The 21,472-nt window shown below is 38.5% G+C and overlaps 1 protein-coding gene and 1 long non-coding RNA gene across 5 annotated transcripts in view; one reads left to right on the top strand and one right to left on the bottom strand.

The window, feature by feature from the left end:
* LOC109272929 (uncharacterized) overlaps positions 1-13,042 on the top strand; it is a 143,921-nt gene extending 130,879 nt beyond the window's left edge. For 3 of the 4 annotated variants that reach the window (XR_008424932.1, XR_008424931.1, XR_008424933.1), the window contains 2 exons: positions 4,576-4,668; positions 10,414-13,042. This is a non-coding gene — a long non-coding RNA (uncharacterized LOC109272929). The remainder of the gene's footprint in view (positions 1-4,575; positions 4,669-10,413) is intronic. The other variant, XR_008424934.1, reaches the window with a different exon arrangement.
* NHLRC2 (NHL repeat containing 2) overlaps positions 1,063-21,472 on the bottom strand; it is a 59,122-nt gene continuing 38,712 nt past the window's right edge. Inside the window, exons 6-11 of the mRNA XM_019459488.2 lie at positions 18,314-18,413; positions 14,942-15,173; positions 14,017-14,139; positions 12,895-13,104; positions 11,656-11,875; positions 1,063-8,622 (exon numbers count right to left, since the gene is read on the bottom strand). Coding sequence (XP_019315033.2) covers positions 8,366-8,622; positions 11,656-11,875; positions 12,895-13,104; positions 14,017-14,139; positions 14,942-15,173; positions 18,314-18,413 — 1,142 coding nt within the window. The 3' untranslated portion in view covers positions 1,063-8,365. The remainder of the gene's footprint in view (positions 8,623-11,655; positions 11,876-12,894; positions 13,105-14,016; positions 14,140-14,941; positions 15,174-18,313; positions 18,414-21,472) is intronic.

The following is a 21,472-nucleotide window of genomic DNA, read 5'->3' as shown; positions in this document are numbered from 1 at the left end:
CACATAGGAAACAGAAAAATGGGCAAGAGATACAAACAGGCATTGAAATATCATCTGACATTTGTGTGGACAAAGTTCAAGTCTGTCAATTCAGCGTGGGGGGGAATGTGGGATCAGTGGCTCTCACAAACTCTGCCATGAGAACCACTTTGGGAAAAAGTGGCCTCCGTGGCTTCTGCACTTTCTGCAGGTGGATGTGTGATTGGCTACTTTCAAGTTCAGCGTGAGGCCTTTACTCTTATTTACCTTGTTTTAGAAATTACCCTTTTGGGTTTTTTATTCATTCTTCTCTCTTTTCAACTACAATGCAAGCTCTAGAGCAAGGATCTTGTCTAATTTGTTCATCACTGGTTCTAGAGTACAGGATCAGAGGTGCTCAGTAAATGGTCCAATGGATGGATTTGCATTTGATTTAGGGGAGTCGGCATCCTTCTAGTGCTCTTTATGAACCGTGTGCTCGCATTCTTTGCCTGTTTCCCAACTGGGGTAACTTTCTCTTATTGGTTCATAGGAGCTCCTCACATATTATAATGATTAATCTTATGTCAAATTTTGTTTTGCAGTACTTTGTTTTTCATTGTAACTTTTCATTTCTGTTCTCATTATACAGATGCTTAAAATTTTTGTGTAGTCCTACGTATCAGTCTTTCCCATTATTGCTTTTGGGTTTTAGGTCCTACTTAGAAATGCCATCCCTACCCCTGACACTACATTGTTTTCATTTTTTCTGGCATTTTGTATTTTCAATTTTTATGTTGCCACTAATTCCTTTAAAATTCTGTATACAGTGTTAAGTAGAGATTTTTTTCTTTTCAAATGTTCCCAAGACCATTTACTAAATTGATCACCTTCCCTAAATGTATTTTTGAATTTACGATTTTTAATTAATGGAGTTATGATTTCATGATTTTATTTGCTTGCAGTTTTTATTTTTAAAAATTAAGTCCTATGCTCATTTCCCCAAAAGTTCAAATAATAAACCACGATTTATAGGTTTTTAAGCAGTAAAATTATCTCATGATATACTTAAAACAGAAAGCATATTGAAAACAGAAACGTGGCTTTAGAGAGAAAATATTTAATCTATTTCATGAACAAAATGTGCAAAGTTTTAGAAAAGAGGCATTAGGTTTCAGTATAGAGTATAAATACATTCTTGCTTTTATAACCACACGTATTACACATCTTTTGAGTCGGTAATGAGGGCCGGTGCGCACGGTTGTTCCAAATGATCTTCTGTTAACACGTGCACCGGAAAGCATCACTGAAAATAGTCGAGATCGGTGTAGAAATACAATGTTATATAAAAATATATTACTCTGTCTACATGAAACAAAAAAGCAGACCACAAACATTTTTAGAGTTAGAGTATGGATGGAAATATCAATATGTGATGTTCTAAATTAGATTTTCATTGCATTTTTTAATCTTTGGAGAAAAAAATAAACCTTTGGAATGACAGATATGAAGTCAGCACAGCAGACCAACTGTATTTTCAAAAATAAAAACACAACTTTATCCACACAAAAGATGGGAGAGTCTAAGTCTCTAAAATATGACAAAGTTATGAGATGTTACAATTCGGAAATCTGTTTTATACATACATATCTCAAGCACACAGCAAACTCTGTCCACAAACCACATGTAAAGTAATTAAAGCAATGTAAGTATTTCAAAACTGGTTCTCAATGCACCCCTGACAGTGAGAATTTCAAACTTTAAAAAAAAAAAAAACCTATGTAGAATATAATTAGGAAGGTATATTGCAGACTAGAGAGAAATTAATCTTAAAAGCACATGGGGGTACGGTTCTGCTCTGGAAACTGAGATACTATTAGGAATTCTAGAAAAAAAGAATTTGCCACACCAAAACCTTTCTGCTGTAGAGCCACAGCTCCTCGCTGAAACCTCTATAGAAACTACCATTGTTTTTAAAGAGAGGGAAGCCTAAGGTGTGGAGAGGAAATGGTAGTATGTATTCTACAGGTAAATCGGGATGACGAGTATCTGAGACGTGCGTGAAACAACACATTTCAACTCTATACGAGCAAAAACTTGTTGGTTTTGAACAGCATAATGAGCAGGGCAGGCAGCCCATCCTGTACATACCCACAGAATGATTGTAATTCTGGTGGCATTAAGAATAATGACCACAGATTCTAACAATAGAAGATTGTTACATGGCAGAGTCCTTCTACATTTTGAGAAAGGAACAGGTCTATTTTTACCCTTCATTACCATAGTTTATCAACTACTGTTTTGCCCTCTATGTTTTAGCAGATATTTATGAGCACAGCACACCAGAGTCATGAAAATACTGTTCAAACTGGGCATATTTAAATCTGAAGGCTGTTTTTTTCCCCCGATTTCTCAGCATTATGAGGGCTCATTTCACTTTATTTCAAATAGAAGTATGTAACCGCATGTATTAAAAACAAAGGCAATAAATTATGTTTGTCCATGTAACTCAGTCTCAGGTTTTCAAAAATTGACAAATTTTGCCGAACTCTGTATCGCTGAAAAACATCAGGTCTGTAAGTTGCTGCTAGAAGAGGAAGGAATTCACACCATGCCCTGGCAGTCACAAAAAGGCCTGAGTATATGGTCGTTTAGCAACGCTTTGTGCTTGTTTAGTGTTTTTTAGCGTATGGTTGCCGGCAGAGGCAGGGAGGCATAGTTGGAAATACTTGTAGCTCTTTCCTTTTGGTTGGGGCTTTCAACAGAACGAAATGCCCTAGGGTGTACTCGAGAGTGCCATGCCTTGAAGAAGGGACACCCCAGACAACGGAGAACTCGAACTAGGCAAACATCCCACAACCAGGATCTAGAATTTTCACTGTTCAACTCGAACCTTGGAACATAATGAAACCCAATCAGCACACTAGGAAATGGAGGGGTAGCAATCAGAAAAGCTGCCTAGTGCTGCCTCCTGGCCCACTGTGCCCAGGTCCTGGGTGGTCAGACCAGCTGCCCGGAAGCCAGAAGTAGCCAGTGGAACCTGTAGGTCTGCTGTGCGAAAGGGCCAAGGTTTGCTGGTCACGGAACACATGTAGACAGATCAGTAAGACCCTAACTTCTAATACTACTCTTTGTTACCCTACTGCAAGAACATGGGGAAAACAAACAATTATTCAGGACAAAATGGAGATTCATGGGTAGTGTGAATTCTTCATTTAAATCAACGATGTTCATGCCACAGGAGAAAGAGGAGGAAATCTTGGCAATTAACAGTGAATTCTACTTCTAAAGTATGACACAGTAATTACCTTTTGAGTTTTACATTTCCTTATGGGTTTCAGGAATGAGATTTTATAGCAATTAACAAGTTCTAATGATTTAAATTAGCCAACTATTTAATGAAAAGATGTTTATAATCTTGTTCCTAGATGATAACGGAGTCACAGTGGTAACATTTTACTTCACACTGTCAGTACCTAACGCTAGAATAGGTTTACTGTAATAGAATTGCATATATTTGAGTCACTGGAGTGGGGGGCGGGGGGTGGGGGGCGAAGGTCTTACCTACCAGTGCCATTTATGACATGAGTAAGCAGAGAACTTTGTGTGTTACCAAGACTGGCCAAATACTATGCTTCCGGAACTCACTTTGGTTATTAAAATGTTCTTAAATATGACCAAAATTTTTAGGTTGTGAGACAGTCCTGTTCTAAGGATTAAGTTATCCTTTATGACAAGGTCTTATAATTACCTTCTGAAGACCAATTAAAATAGCATTGTTGGAGCTAACACTGAAAAATCTACTTAATTCCTTAATACATCCATCTGCCAAGAAAAATCCTGGATGACATCTGAATTTGAGAGAATAGTACACAAAATCTTTTGGGAAACAAAAGTATACAGTCTGTTCCAAGCCATGAAGGATAAGAGCGTATAATGAAAAGTCAAAGAGCTAATACGGTTAAGTGGATTTAAGTTAAATTTCAAAAACAATCATCACTAGGACTTTTTGGATTCTTTAGATTATTATTTACTATATATAGCGTCAAAAGATGTAGGTCTAAAACAAATACTTTTGAGAGGCAGTATAACATGGTAGTTCAGCAGACGCATCCAGGCCTGGCCACTTCCTAAATGCGTGATCTTGAATATACTGGTGGAAAGGCTTGTAACTCTTTTGTTTTGGTTTCCTCGTCAGGGAAATAAGGAAAAATAGAACCTCTCTCAGAAGGCTGTTGTGAAGATTAAATGAGCTAATACATGAAAAGCACTTAGAAAAGTGCCAGGCACATACTGAGCACTCAATATATTCAGCTCTCTGTAAATACCACACAGGCTTGAGAAAGCATTCACAGAAGCAAGTGCTCTTAATTCCGAGGGCTGTCTTCACTCTACATCTGCAAGTAGGCAGGAGTCAGGAGACCGGTATTCAAATAAAAGATCACTCACGATTCACCTTCTTAACCATTCCACGAAACTGGTCCAACGACAGCCTGTGCCAGGCACTGCTCCAGTGTCTGACGTATTACTCTGAGAACTTGAGATATGGTCACCGACGTTCCGGAGCCATTTTCTCATCTTTAAAATGGAGGTAACATCTATTTGTCTGACTCGTAGGTTACTTGGAAGCTCAAAGGAGGCAAATTGCATGAAGGCACTTTGAAGATTTTGTGGAGCACCATCAGACTGCATTACAGGCATGGGTGCAGGGTGAGTACGTGTGGACCCTCTCAAAGGAAGGTAATTAGTCGTAGTTCTGGGTTTAAGAAAATGTTCATAAAACTGTAGGCTTCTAACTCTAACATCATTTATAAATAGTAATACACTTTATTATAAAACTGTGTTTCTCTTATTGGGTCCCAACTCTATGGGGAGTATTAACATATCAAATAGATGGTTGAGAAATATTTTCCTTTAGAATTGCAATTGCAAAGCAAATGTCAAGCTAGATATTTATGGTCATAAATTATCATCATTAGCTAATAAGTAGCAGCTCCATTAATTACTAAAAGCTTTACAAACACTATTTCATTGAATCCTTATAGCGACCCCATAAAACAGGTAGAGGGGCCCCATTTTATAGGGTTAGAGTCCAAGAGCCTGCAAAGCACGTGCTCTTAACCTCTACACATTACACAATAAAAACACCAGAATAAAAAGTCCTAATCATTTCTGTCTTTACCAAATCACATACTTAAGAGAACCAATAGATCAAAGCATTCCAAATTATGTTCTGATCCTTGCAACAAAGGTGATTTTAGAAGTTACATCAGTGCTTCCAATTCAGTTTTCCTTTAAATTCAGTTTCACTTTAAATCTTTAAAAAAAACTTCTTCCCCCCTGAAAACAACACATTGTTCACTGAAAACAAACTATAGGCAAGTTGAATTAAAATATTTATAATTTTATCATTGAGGAGAACCACCGTTGACATAGTTCCTCCCAGATATTTTTATGCAATCGTGAACTATGGAATTTAGTTTTTGATGATTGTTCTTAAACACGATACCAAGTACAAGGGCCAGACTGAAGTCTTTTTAATTGGCAGATATAATAAATTTTGTGCAGGCAGAAAATTATAACAGATATCTATTTTCAGTTTTTTCCTAAAATTTCCAACCGTGGACAAACAAGCAGAGAGTAACTTATTTTGGTGATACTAACCAAAAGTATTCTGCCCATAAGAGAAACTTAGATGAGAAGTTCTTGACTTGATCTTTGTATCTGTGCATGTCTATACACGTGCATGTGTGCACACACACACACACATATATTCATCAGCACGTGTGAAATATTTTTGGCTGTGTTAAGATTTATAGCTTTCTGCAGACCTAATAATACTATAACTATAGTTTTAATTAGAACAGTCAGGGGGAAAACTGTTTTGTAGTCATTGAACTTTGCCAGAATTACACTTATGGGTGATTCAACTGTAAAGTTTTTCCTTGTGAGTAGGTTAAATATTTGCTTGAGGCAGCATATTTAAGATAAGCAAAGTTCTTTTCAGGGATCCTATTAATCCTGAGTATAAATTCAGAAAAAAAAAAAAAGTCCTACTGCTTGTGAAATAATATCCCAGAGAGTGATGGGAAAAATAGTGACAAAAACAGCACAATAATTCAGGGCAAAGATCCCAGGTATCGTGTCAAAGTGTGTGTGATGCCACATTACTGGCACTTTGATTAAGATGACTTATACTAAAATCTGACTCTTTTTAAACTATCACTGGACATAATTGATACAAGAAAAGCTAAAGCTAAAAAAAAAATGCAAGTCCTTATAGAAAACAGAAGACAGACAAGGATCAAGAAGTTTTTAAAAATAAACTTTCGAGTGCTTCCTCTTACGTAAGAGGTTTATGTTAGTCATAAATTCTAGGAACCTACTTATACTGCTTTAGTAGGATTCATAAAAAATCATACTAAATCCACATAAATAATATTTTTAATGTAAGAAATAGTGCATATTGGTGACTAAGAATGTTCAATAGAACTATTTTGAAAGAAAATATAAGCTTAATACTAACTGAAAACTGTCTAGACAAAAGGAATAGAGATACATAATACATATGTGTGTTTGTATATTATATTGAAAAATTAATTACCAGGTATTTCTAAATTGGGTTAAAACCATATATACTTCTTTCCCAGGAAGTGAAATTGTTTATGTCTTTTTAAATAGGAAAAGATTAACCCAAAATATTCTCATCATGTCCAAATGGAAATGAGAAGTAGAATATTTCAAATTAGATTAAAACAGGACTTCAGCCTATTTTCCATAAAAGAATATTAATGTTATTCATTCCTTTATTACTGAATGCTTTTTATGGAAAGAAAAGGTTTATGAGGTAATTATATAATAACTTTAAACAAGATTCCTTTTAACTTTACATTATGCTTCTCTTTAAAAATAGCTTTAGCAGATTACAAATTAAATCCAAATCATGACTATGCATTTCCTTCAGAGATTTAGAGAACCTGAGTAAATGAAGCTATTAATATGTTCAAAATTGTATTTCAAAAAGAAAAATGGGCAGATGATGGTAGTCCAAAGATTATAGTTCAAATTTGTTTCTGAAGCAGGGAAAGGCATATTATGTCATCTTGCCTATAAATATTTATTGTGGAAATATAGTTTATACCTGACATTTTCAAAATCCTGTAAGCTGATTAAATCACAAACATATTGAACCAGTTGTAGTAAAAACAAGAATAGGCTTTTAAATAGTTATAAAGGGAAATTATAAGAAAAAAACTTTCCATTATCTTCTACTGGCAATTTCTTTTGGGGTTAAAAACCTCCCCGGTGTCATTTAATCACTGTATGTTTCAGCCCTAATATTTTAAAGAGTAATAAATATATATACATATTAATAGAATGAAAGTGCTTCACACTAAAACTTTCCTTGAAGGCTTAAAAGTGATTTTTTAAAAAACATCACAATAAATGATAATTTAAGTTCTGTATAGGGGAGCCAAAAAACCCCAAATCCAACGAATCTGCATACTTTAATGCTTACAGGTGAAATTTAAACCTCTAAGACAACGTATATATACCTATTTACTCAGATTCAGCTGTCACAATTTATTCTTTATCATAAATAGCATCACAGATAGTAATATGTCCCGAAGTCCCTTTCTCCTTGAAAGTTGTAGTATTTCTGGGGCCTCACTTATTACCCGGTAAGACTGTATTCAATCAGAAAAAGTTCAGGAATTGAGTCTGTACATCCTTAGACCTCTTTTTCTGTATATAGTTATAAGGCATTAATAATGGCATGTTAAAATAGCAAATAATTTATAATAAAAATAGACATTCTTTTAAATTGCTCTCAAATGAGAGAATCATAGAGAACAGAGAACATATTTACCACCCAGATACTCTTTAAGCTTCTGTAATGTGATTTTTTTTTTTTTTTTTTTTTTTGGCTTAAAACAGACCTTAGGCCCTGAATGGCAGGTGTCCTTATACCAACATGTGGACTGGATCTTAGGTTCTGTTGAAAGTTATTGTGAAATTTATATATTTAAATGTGCTACTCGCTACTAATAAAGATAGAAAAAGTTAAAATATTTGGTTTCATTACTGTTATCAGTATTCATTGCAAATTATCTTCATAATAGTCTAGACTACAGTGTGGATTTAAGTTTTGTGCCAAATAGCACAAAGTACAAAATCATGGTTCAAATGATGGTCAGTGATTTAGCTGGTACACAGCCAGAATGAAGGAATTTGTTTATAATAGATAAGTAAATATGAAGCGTAGCTTTATCTTAGTATCAGTTGCTAGAACTGAGCAATGGGTCTCCTGGTACCCAGAGGCAGAAATAAAGCTGCTTTTCGTAAGGTACAGTGACTGGGAGGGTGGAGGCCAGGGGCTATGGTGACTGGCTAGCTGGCTGGCTTGCTAAAATACATACTTGAGCTCTACTGGAGCTATGCACCCTGGTTGTGCACTGGTTATTTGTAAAGGTTGACTGAACATAATTCCCTTCATCATACAGGCGTTGCTGTCTGTGCTACAGTAATAAAGAAACACGCTGATAGATAGAATGGCTTCAAGTGATAGGCAATCTCCAGGGATCTGCAGTGAGATGGCTGGTTGACTGGAAATGCTCTCGATTACTCCAGAGGGTATCTGTCCTCGAAGAAGCCATTCGTTGCCTAGAAAATAAACATGTAAATTACAAAGACTGTATAAGACATCAAGGAGGAAATCAGACAAACCTCACGAAGACTAGATTCAATCAACAGACATTTACTGAAAGCCTCTAAGTGTGAGGCATTATGCTCTGTGTGAAGGACATAATGGTCACCCATGAGATGTTTCCAGTCTAATGATCTTGATATCAAATTGTTAAAATTCTTCCTCTGAAGACTGTAACTTACAAATTTCTGCTGAAATCAGACCCAATAATGAAAATATGACTATAGAGCCTTAATCCTTGAAATTAAAAATGAAACCTATTAAGTTCTAGAAATTAACTAAACAGGTCATTTTTACCAGATGAGAGTATTCGGGAACGTCATGAAAACTACAAAATAAATGAGGGCACACAAATGTGTGTACAACTCTGTGGTGATGCTCAAGTCCTTTAAGTAATGATGAATTATTAAATACCCAAAGGTAAAAACCAAGTAATTTTTAGAAACAAATACTGCGTGTGTTATTCAGATGGGCTCAACAATGTGAATACTAAGAGATTCTATTGAGCTCATTTTCACACATAACTCTTGTTAGGCTTCACTACGTGGATTATAACACAAGTCTAATAAGCCACTAACAACCTTTAAGCTTCTAGTATCAGCATTGTTAAGATCTCTTCATTCGTGAGCGCCTCCTCTCAGAAGGAACATATGTTCCTACTGAGGAAGCGCACATGGACGTGGACGTTCAGCTCAGAGGGCTCAGCACCAAGAGCCAGCATTTGGAAAACACAGGACATGCTTTCCTGCCGAGTCACACAGAAGACACTGAACACAACCTCATGACTTCTCAATGACTTGGGCCATTTGTACAAAAGCCAGACCACCTGCTGAGTGGTGATGAAATTCTGTGTCTACTTTTTAGCTTTTCTTTCTTTCTTTCTTTCTTTCTTTCCACTTCAAGATGAGCCAATGGACTCTGGGCATCTGCCTATATCAGGCTGCTCAGTCTCCCTTCTAGTGTATTGCCTCTAGTTCTCTGTTGATTGAAAAATCATATTTGAGAAAAACAGGTCAAGTAAGAGGAAGGAGAAGGTGAAAGGTGAAAATCTAAAGAGTTAGGTGAAGAGTTTTTAAATCATTATTTAAAAATTCTCTTTAAAACGCTTCAGCCTTCTTTGTTTACTTCTGGATTGGGGAATATGTTTTATTTAAGGTTTGGCTTTGCTAGATGGCAGATTAGTGGGGAACTTCTTATATTTTAAATCAAAGCAAACTGTGCTATTTTAATATCCAATTCTAGAAATAAAACACAAGGTTTCTTTATTATTTTTCAGATACATTACATGTGGGAATTATAAAGTTATAATATGCTAATGGTGCTTTTATACTGACTTTTTTTTTTAGGGGGGGAGGGGACTTAAAACCTTCACATATGCTGACAACTTTATATAAATCATAGTGAAAAATGGGCATTTTAAGTCTCTAAATAACCGGCCAAGAAGAAAAACCTTCCTTTATTCATAGGTGTATTAATGTACTCTATAAATAATTTTCAAAAACCTTAAATTATCAGGACTCTTGTCTGAAAGCTTATTTGCCCCTGTACAATAAAAACAGAGCCACTATTTTGGACAAGTGAGAAAACAGTTAGGAATTTTCCCTATAGACTACTTCACTTTAATACTACCTGTATTTTATATTCCAGTGGCTTATTATTAATCTGTGTTTGACCACAGAGACTTGAAAATGTTAATTTGTCAATAACATATTTTAAAACTCAGTCCACTGCTCTTTCATTACACACAGAGATGAAATTAACAGTGATCTCCAATTGATGCAGTGCTTTCAGACCAACAGACGCAGGCACGACAGTGAAGCCCACAGTGGAGGACCTGCTCTGGATCCACGGACAGCCGAAGATGGCCAGAGTTTGAGTGCCTCCTGCCCACAAAGCTGACTCCGGACATCTTCCTCCTCGCCTGCAGAGCTCAGCCCTCTCCTTGCGGGGGGCGGGGTGGTTGGTCTCCCAAGGCTCAGTCAGTCACCCCAGGGCCAGCTTCCCCGACTCTGACCCAGCAGCTCCTCCCGGCTGGCCCACCGAGATGGACTCAGATGCCCAGCGGGTGGTTGCTGCCCTGGGAAAGCAGCAAGGTAAGGAGGCAGAGAGCCTGGGTCTGGGTCAGGCACACAAGAAGTGTGTGAGAGGGCACGAGGGAGGAGGCGGGAGGAAATGGGAGACTGAGAACATGCGAAAGAGCGTGGGAGAGCAGGGCAGAGGAAGGTCAGTAGAGACCAGAAGTCAGCACTTCGTTCTGGACCACTAATGTTTTACTTTCAAGTTGTTGTCCACGGTTAGTGAGGCTGGAAAGCACTGCTCTAAGGCAAGCAGCAGGCTGATTCCTTCTTAAAAATTAATGAGGAGCACACAGCGATTCAAATACACATTCAAATCTTTACACAATTTACAGTCACTGGGGATACTTTGAGAATAGACGTGAGCAGGAAGTGCTCCCGAACAACTACAAATTAGTGAGTAAGGACAAAGGCTCCGCCTGGATGCTGATCACAGTAATTCATTTGTATTCAGTTACATATCCTCCAACAATGTTTTATTCTTCTACTTGAATGGCATACTTTGAGGATACGGTTTTGGCATCCATTTTCTTATAGCAAGCAAGTACTTGGGCTCAAGTTCTACCTCTGGCATCTCTGAAGAAGAAAATGTAGCTTCAGGCTTAGTAACTGGTAAATCAAGTCCTAATGAATCTTTTGAAATAAAATGAACAGCAACTGAAAAGCTCTAAAGCACCTAACAGATGCTATCTGGAAAAGTAAAAGATAATAGTGAAACAAACAATGGAACTGGAAAAAGCCCGAGTCAAGTTACTTCAGTTAAAGTAGTATGTCTTTAAAAATATCATACTCCACCAGGGGGGAGACCAATTTCATTCTTTAGAATCGATTCTGAGATTTATATCACCGTATTACTGGAAGGTAGAATGGTAAACATGATTTCATACTGGAATATTTCCAAGATTACTCTCATACCTTCAGCTGTTAGAAACCAACAACTGGGTACTCCTTCGGTTAACTTTGTTCCCGATGGGAGGTCTAATCTTAGCTTGAACTGCAGAGTCTGTCCTGGAGATGCAGCCACTGGGGGAAGTCGAATGTTTGGAGCAGATTTAGGTAGTCTGGGTAATGTCTTCTGTTTTTCTCCTAGGAATGGGCCATCTACAACAGCGTTTTCAGGTCTGAAGACTGGGAGCTAGGAAATAAGGAAATCTGTTCATTAAAGCACAACTGCTTTATAGTAATTGTAAAGGGCTTAATTTTGGACTTCAGTAGAAAAATGAGGTTCTGTATCAATGAAGCTTAATTGCCATTCTAGTCTGAATTAGAAATGTGCTTACTTAGACGTCCTTATGATTATTTTATAGGCCGAGAAACATATTTCATCCTGGCAAAAAAAGTTACCAATACTAACGAATGAAACAGAACTAAGTTCATTGTCTGATATGTTTACAGATGGTAGGAAATTAAAGTAATACGTTACCAATTTAAATGTAGGGGGTATAATTCCAATTCCAATTTTCACTGCCAACTATAAGATGATCTATGTCAGGAGAAATGACACTTATGTTATGATGGCAGTCTGTATTTTCACTTTAAATCTTAGGAATCTAAAGTCCTAGAATTTTAGAAAAAAAAACTCTTGCTTTTTTTGCAGGCAAATGTGATATATCAGGAGGCAGCTTGAAAAATTTTGGAGACTTTATCCTTATCTTTAAAAAACTGGAAGAAACTTAAATGAGTTCTAATCAATCTTATTTTCAATGTGTTGAGAAATGTGGCTGCTAGAGTTTCCTTTGGGAGGTTATTTGGTAATGACTCACCACAGGAAACGACTACACATTAATTTAAGAATCGTAAAAAAAAAAAAAAAACACCTTGACAACCCACCCCACGTGATATGTGTGGTATGATGTATCTCTATACATTTTGTTTTTAGACATTTAAACACAGATCGGAGTCCTCTTTTTTCCTCTTCTGAAAGTTCAAATTCACTCCAATTTCCAGTATCTTAAACACTCTCGGCACAAATGGAAGTTTTATTTTAACAAGAACAGGGCATTCTTGAACTGGGCATTCGCTCGCTACTCTATCTACCTGTTGTACCCCCAACACTGGAGATGGTTTAACCACAAGTGTCTCTGTCTGTGCTGTGAGCACTTCAGTAGGATTCTTGAAATGATACTCTTCAACTTCTACTTTCAGATTGCTTACCACAGAAATCGTTTCTGTTTCTAAATCCATCACTTTAATTTGATGATTATTGGTGTCTGCTACATATAATAACTGGCCATTCTCTCCAATACACAAGCCTCCTGGTTCATTAAAAGTTGACTCGGTGAAGCTGGAAGTGATAACGTTACTTGCGTCTCCGGTTCCTGCTAATGTCGTGCAGTTTTTTGTTTTGGGATCCACAACTTTAATCTAAAAACAAAGAACAAAGAAGTACACATCTGAAGGCCAATCTCACGTTCGTAGTAAAGCGTAGTATCAAGCAAACCAGAGAATCCGATTGCCATTAGCATCCTTGCTAAATGTCAGGAAAAGAATAGGCATTTCCGTATTTTCTCGAAAAGCCAAACATTCAAATTACAGTCTCAGGGGAGACGCTCCATTCTGAGAGCTAAAAACTACGTAAAACTCCCAGTTACGTCTTATCTTCCAGCAACAATCTTTGATGAAATATTTCTGGAATTAAAAAAATAAAGTAAAATTCTTTTCCTGACAATGGGGCACAGTTGAACTGACTTTCTTCTCTCTCATGAGCATCTAACCCTGGCTGAGAATTGGCTGCTTATGTTAAACCTAATGATTCCCAATTGTGCCTCAATTATGTTAATTTATGGTATCATCACAAGGTAGTAACATTTATTTTCCACTAGTTTTTATAGAAAAGAAAAATGCAATAAAAATGGAAACAGTTGAATAATCTGTGCAATAGAGGCAAAAATGGAAATGCTGAAAATGGAATTATTTGCTAACAGGCACTGCAACTATGCAACAGCTCAGAAACGTTCCTTTGTTAGTTGACATATTAATTTCCCTGTCACCTGCCTTCTTTACTGTGTTACTAAGCAGCTTTGATGGATTGCAATTCACAATTTTTTGCTGTAGTCATTGGGAACGTGTTTAGTCCCTTCCCCAGCTCATAGTGCCATCATATGCTCTCTGCAAAGAAAGGACCAAGAAAAGAACAGCAAAGGCTTATCCATAGTTGTCAAAGACTGTTACTCCTCTCTATTTTAAAGTGGCTGTTGGAGGAGGCTCACAGAGCTTTCAGCATTTTAAATGCCACAGATGCAAAGCAGGGTATTCTACAATTCAGTAAGGACTCACCTTGTGATTATAAGAATCTGCCACGTAAAGTAAATTCCTTTTCTTGTCCCAGGTTACTCCAAGTGGGTGCTGAAGCTTGGCATCGATTCCTACTCCATCAACATCACCATAAGCAAATAAATTCTTTTTTTTTTTTTAAAGAAAGAAACAGCACATATTAAAAATTTTACAGTGCTACAGTATACGGTATAAAGTAAAAAGATGACTATATATGCTAGTTAAGTTAAAGAGGAAATGGGTCTGATTGTTTTTTTTAATGTTTACTTATTTTTGAGAGATAAAGAGACAGAGCATGAATGGGGAGGGGCAGAGAGAGGGAGACACAGAATCCGAAGCAGGGTGCAGGCTCTGAGCTGTCAGCACAGAGCCCGACGCGGGGCTGGAACTCACGAGTCGTGAAATCATGACCTGAGCTGAAGTAGGATGCTTAACTGACTGAGCCACCCAGGTGTCCCGGAAATGGGTCTAATTTCACATAAATAGGCCTGGGTGTTTGATTTAGACAAGAAAAACAAAATGACAGAATTCTGAACCTCTTAATTTGTGGTGCTTGATAGTTTTATCCACAGTAATCACACCTCTAGCCAGGAATAGGTCAAGTCTACTAATCTGATGCTCTTTCCACCCTACTGCCTAATACCTAATCTACATTCTCCTCTTCTTTTGGTAATCAATATTTTATCCTTCCTTTCCTCCTGAAGCCTTGACGTGTGTGTAATCAAGCAGAGTCAACATCCAACTTCTCTTGGATGGTTTTGCTACTTATGTTCCTTTATAGTCGCATTTCCTTTGGCCTCACTTCCACTTTAACTTACGGCGAGGCCACGAACTCTGTCTCCTAAAATCTATTAACTCTTTGCAATTCAAGAACCGCAAGCCTGGCAGGGTCTGGGCGCAGCATGCAACAGTGACTTTCGGGCATTACCATGGGGTCTCGTTCTCCTCCTACAAGGTGCCTCACCGCCCCGTCCCTCAGTGACACGGCTCTCACGGTGCTGCTCTCGCTGTCTGCTACAAACAGGCAGCGCCAGGGCTCTTCAGAGGCCAGAGAAAGACCTGAAGGCTGGGCGAAGCCGGCCTTGTGAGGATACGCATTATTTCGGTTCTCTTCATTTCCACTTCCGGCGAACCGAAGGCAGGTTCCTTTTTGTAGCTCACTAAAAAAAGACAAGTTCATAGGTGGAATCAACATGGTTACGTTGTATCCAATTTACTTAGCAAATGAATGTGAACAATGAAATCAGTGGTATAAATAAGCATTGTTAGAAGCAAACTATGATCTTGGCCTAAAGAGTGCAAGTCAGCTTTGCTTTCACTGTAGTTTTTCTTTTTTAGAGAGAGAAAGAGAGAAAGCGAGCGCACGAGAGGGTGAAGGGCAGAGAGAGGGGGAGACCGAGGACTCAAGCAGGCTCTGCACTGCCAGTGCAAAGCCCGATGTGGGCTCGAACTCCCAAACCATGCGATCATGACCTGAGCAGAAACCGAGTCAGATACTCAACCGACTAAGCCACCCAGGTGCCCCTTTCACTGTAGTTTTTCTAAATCATTAACTTACTCACTGTGTAAGGACACACACAAAATTGAAACTATTCTGAATGGCTAGCTAGGAAGTCCCTGACAAGAATAAGGATCATATCATTGACTAGATAATTTTGGGTTTTTTTCCCCCTACAAAATGGCCAGAGAGAGGTATAGCTGGATCCCACCTTCACTTCCTACAGGATGATAATGCTGCTTTAATCAAATGCAAAACGCATTTCTTAACATACAATAAGAAATTTCTATTTAGAGCACTCTGCAAGGATTCTTTTTGTAACATGGAGAAAGTTTTACACTTTGGCTTCCAAGTTTATGCTGGAGGAACAGTAAGGAAGACGTGGTGTGTTGAAGGAAGGGAAGAAGCTCGCTCAGGATGCAAAATAATGAGACTATGTGCCCATCATCTCCAGATAGGGTGCAGCAGGCACAAGTCCAAAATGACCACCAATCACTTAGTAGTTGATATGTCACCCATGCTAAGTTAGAGAACAGGGGATACAGGCAAAGGGTTATAGAATATATAAAATATGGGCACTTATTCAAGAAACTTCTAAAAAAATAGAGTCATAGAAATACATGGGATAACTACTACACCAAATTAAGAGGTAATTAATACGAGTCTTAATTTCAAATAGGAGTTTCCTTAATTAAATAAAAAAGAGTGGGGAGAAAAAGTACCTTCCAAAATGTTAGGAGTCTTGCCCACTGAAGATCAGTAATAAAGATAAAGCATCCTTAAAATTATGATACGGGTCCATGTGATCTGACTGGACATTTTCCTATTACGAACGACAGTGACAACTCTACTTTTTTGGAAATTTAGTTCACTCTTGACCATCTAGGTCGAAAACAGCCATCACCTACAACAGTAGATTCAGGCCAGTTTTGCTACTTCTTTCTACTGTTTATAATGATGCCTCATATTAATGTTTCTGGTCACCTCACGGTTTGGGCTACTGTCATCTCATGCCCAGAGATCATCACAGCCCCATCGCTGCTATCTCTGTCCCTAGTTGTGTCCCACTCCAGATGCTGCCAATGTTCTTTCAAAATCACAGATCTAATCAGGCCACTTCCCAGCTTAGAACTTTCCATATAGGCATGCAGAATAACATTCACATGTCTTAAAAGGACACACAAGGCACTTCACAATTCGGCATTTACTCACATCACTGGTGTCATTTCCTGCCTAGAAAACCTCCCCTTTCCCTAACTCCTACTCCCCTCTCAGGTTTCAGTTTAGCAGCTTCTTCCCGGAAGCCTTTCTGGATAGCTCCTATCTTATTGCTATCGGGTGTTCTTATTCACTTTAAAGGACTGCTGCAGTGATCCCTTTTACACACAGCACTGGCATTTCCCAGCTATTTTCTGTTTGGTGATCTCATTCTTCCTCTGTTAGTCCACTGAAGAGAGCAACATTTAAAAAGCTTTATTCTTAATACAGTGAATATATTTTATCCCTTCAGATTAGCACAGGCCTAGCATCCAGCATGTTTAATAAGTAGGTAAGACGATGACTAAATGTCGCCAAACAGCACACACAGCAACACATGCGCACACACACACACACACACACACACACGATTTGGAGCATCTGGTATGTTCGATCATCTATAGAACTACTCCTTCCTACTGATAAATATGTCTAAGATGATTAGCACTTACTTTCTATGGTGATTAAACGGTCTTTGTGGTCTAGGACTTCCATTCATTCATTTATTCTATAAACCCTTACCGAACTCCTATTATATACCACATACTATGCTATGCACAGGGGACATAGAAATGAATGAGAAAGGGTGCCTTAAGGGACAGTGTAGTAGAAGGAAACAGTTATGTAAACAAGTACAACCAGGAACGGGGAGGGGGAGGGGGAGAGAGAAGGCACTTATCAGCACAGTAATGTAACTACACAGGGGGTGCAGTGAGGTCATAGCAAAGAATATGCATAGTTCTACCTGGAGTGTTAGGGAGAAGAAACAAGGCTCTACAGAAAGGATATAAAAAAAGTGTGCAGAGACACTATTTTTTCATCTTTATATCCCCAACAGTGGCAGCAAAACTCCTACATTTACTGTATATAAACCAGGCACTAGGCTGAGCTCTTCATATATATTATTAATCCTCAAAACAAGCCAAGGAAGTAGATATACATAAGGAAACGGAAGGATAGAAGGTTAAGTGGGCTCTCCTAAGCTCAGAGAGATGAGTGGCAGAGTCGGGATTCAACCTGAGGCATGACTACAAAACCCGAGCCATTAACCGCTCTGTCACGCAGTCCTCCAGTGTCTGTGTTAATGAGCGGGGATGTCTGGACTGCATGTTAGAGATGTGCCCACAGCTCCAGTTCTGTCTCTAGATGCTCCATAGGGCCGCTCTTCCCAGGTTCCCAGAAGTTAGCAATGGCAGTCACAAGACTTGGGCTCGTGAGACAGAAGTGACGTACGTCACTCCCAAGTAGAAGCTTTAAGAGCCACCGAGCGACTCACCACCTCTCTCTCTGCCAGGGTGACTGGCAAAGCTCTAGACGGTGGCCGCTTCATCGGCCTGGTGGCAGAGGAACGCTCCCCAGTGAACCTACTGAGTCAGCCAGAAACAAACCTTGTCTTACGCTCCCGACGATTGGAGAGGCAGTTCCGGAGCTCCAGCCCAGCACACGCTAGTGACTAGCACACAGCGGAGCTGTGAGCGTGGAGACTCGGGGAGAGGGAATTCTGTGAACTCGTGTAGTTCACACGAGACAGAAACTGTCACTTACTTTTTCTTTGGTAGTCTGCCGCTGTCCAGGAGCAGTGCCCATATCTGATGAGTCCCTGCCATGGCTATCCAGAGAATGTCATCTCTTTGGACCTCTGAACCTTTACAAAAATAAACAGTAATTATCATATACATATCTCGTTAAGACAAACACTCCGCATGTTTTAGAAGTTTAAAAGATGACAGCGGTTATGTTTACAAATCATCTGAAGAAAAAAATATTTGCAGCGTTTTAAGTTGTTTTTGAAATTTTTCCGTTTTCCTTGTGAAATGTTACTTACTATTTATAAATTTACCTGTAAATTCATAGAAATCCAAAGCATTCTCAATAGCGGTCTGTCCCTCTGCCTCTCTGGACACAATGTTTGTTCTTATCTTATCTGCTAAAACAAGTTGACATATGCTCTCCAGAGAAACTCTGCCAGTCAAATACTGAGCATTAACCACTGAAATTATATGCTTTAATAACAGGGTTTTTGTACAATTATCATGAAAAGACCCCATCTTTTAATACTGTAAAAAAAACAGGTATTTCCTTTGGGGCACCTAGCTGGCTCAATCGGTGGGGCATGCGACTCTTCGTCTCGGGGTCATGAGTTCAAGCCCCAGTTGGCCATCGAGCCTACTTAAATATTTCCACCACTGGATTAGCTAGACTTAGATACACATCACAGCTGTTATTTAAAAATCCGCTGTTTAGTTGGCTATGAGAGTTTTCAAAAAAACATAGTTCACCTGCAAAAAAGCTAAGGGTATATAACATATTAGAATATAACCTTGTTTACTAAATATCAGAAATAATTTTCCACTTTCTTAGATGATGTTACAACTAACTACAACATGACAAGGCTCTATTTCTCAAATTCTTTTGTTAACATTTTTTATTTTATTTTAATTTTTTTAATGTTTAGTTTTGAGAGAGACAGAGTGTGAGCAGGGGAGGGGCAGAGAGAGAGGGAGACACAGCATCCAAAGCGGGCTCCAGGCTCTGAGCCGTCAGCACAGAGCCCGGTGTGGGGCTCGGATTCACGAACCGTGAGATCATGACCTGAGCTGAAGTCAGAAGCTTAACCGACTGAGCCACCCAGGCGCCCCTTACCATATTTATTTCAATTTAGGGGTGCTTGGCTGGTTCAGTTGGTAGAGCATGTGACTCCTTATCACAGTCGTGAGTTTAAGCCCCATGTTGTTGGGTGTGGAGCCTACTCTAAAAATATATATATATATATTCAAACTGTATTCTGAGGCAACTTTTACATATAATTGAGAATTTTTAACTAAAACAATTTGGTCAGATCTACCTTATGCTAAAAGAAGTATCTTGGTAAGGCTGTTTTGTTTTTTTGTATCTTCTTTAACTTCAAGTAGTTTGTGTCCAAACTTTTCTTCCTTAACTTATATTACTTTCAAGTGTCTTTCAATTTAACAACAACAAAAATAATGATGGTTCTCAAAAAATTGTGGTTGCTATGTGCCAAGCACTTTATAGAGACTATCACTTACATTTTCTGGGATGCCCCAAGAGACACGTAGTGTTATTAGGCTCTTTTTACAGATGAAGAAACTGAGGCTTAGAGAGGTTAGGTAACTTGCCAGGATCACAGTGCTGGCAAATGAACTGGAATCTGACACCAGGTGGACCAACAGAAAAATCTAGATCACATGTTGCCTCTTTTTCTGTGTTCTTAATTACTATCCTATGAAATCTAAAGGAAAGTATTTTAATTTTTCATAGTCGAATATTTTTATGAACATAAATTATATTAAAAGTGACAAGGGCACCCATTTATTCTGGGGACTCTGTCTCTGCTTAATCACTTTAAAAGTAGATCAAAAGCTTTTCATAATTATTTTATTTTGCTCCTGCCATGTAAGGACAAAGTGCAAAGGTGACCATCTATAAGCTAGAAGAGAGCTCTCACCAGAAACCAATCATGCTGGCACCTTGACCTTGGACTTCTAGCCTCCAGAGCTGTGAGAAAATAAATTTCTGTTGTTTAAGCCACCCCATCTGTGGTATTTTGTTATGGCAGCCCGAGGTGACTAAGACATTCCCCCTGAGAACAGAAATGAGACAAGGATATCTGCTATCAACACTTTTATTTAGCATCATATGAAGGTCCTAATTTGTGCGGTAAGAAAAGAGAAGCACAAAGCATAAAGATTAGAAACAAAACTGTAATCAGTAGAAGATGGCACGCTGTTAAAGCCTCTACCCTCTGCCAAGAGAGAGCTGCGTTGGTACATAGCTGAGTCAAAGACCTAATCGGTTCTCCAAATTGACCGGCCTAGTTCGACCAGAGTCTTACTGCATGAAGGCCAAACTTATGGTATTAAAGTGTGAACGATCTGTTTGGTTTTGCTCTCTGTGTACTTATTTCCTTTGAAGCATGAGAAACAAGAAAAAGTATAGAAGCAAAGGCTGTGTCAGGTCAGGATTTCAGTGTCCTGGAATTCCCCATAACAACTGATGATGACAGCTGGGGGGAGGGAGGTGGTAAAAAATGATGACCATCCAGAACACTTCTATGACTAAGGGACTGAGCTAAGTAAGCATGTTTCAGGGAGTATTTCCTTTAATTTAACAACTTTAGTAAGTTGTTCTCCATTTTATAAAGAAACTGAAATTGAGAAGGGTTAAATAATTTGTTAAAATTCACACAGCTAAACCTGGAATAATAATAATCTATTAGTAAGTCAGACTCCAAATTGTTAGTGTTCTAACCAGAACAGAGGAACTACAGAAGTGAGGCTGGGCTCTTGCAGCCAAGTTTTCTCCCTCCCTCCTTCCTGCCTCTGCCCCATGAACTTAGCCCTGGCTTCAAGGACCCAAGAACATTTTCTGTGTGATCAGGAGAGAGATCAGATCAAACGTAAGCATGGCTCTCTATGCCAGGATGTGTGTCTACATTCACTCTTTCTGTCCTTCCTTTCCTGTAGCCTATAAGATAACCTATGGCTGAATAATCCCTTACCAGTATTTTTTCCAATCCCTTGCCTTTCCATTTTTGGTTTGTTTCAGCTTACCAGCAGCTCTTTGTGACTTTTAGGATGAAACCCCATATTATAACAAATCCTTCTACAGTATTTGTTAGGTACCACTTTCTACGTGCCAAGCACTGTTCGAAATGCATCACATATTAATGCTCCTAGTAATTCG

Source organism: Panthera pardus, unplaced genomic scaffold, assembly GCF_024362965.1.
Source record: "Panthera pardus isolate Hobbes unplaced genomic scaffold, ASM2436296v1 HiC_scaffold_22, whole genome shotgun sequence".
NCBI classification, from domain to species: Eukaryota; Metazoa; Chordata; class Mammalia; order Carnivora; family Felidae; genus Panthera; species Panthera pardus.
Note: the sequence above shows the minus strand (reverse complement) of the source record. Positions and strands in the feature narration are given on the sequence as shown.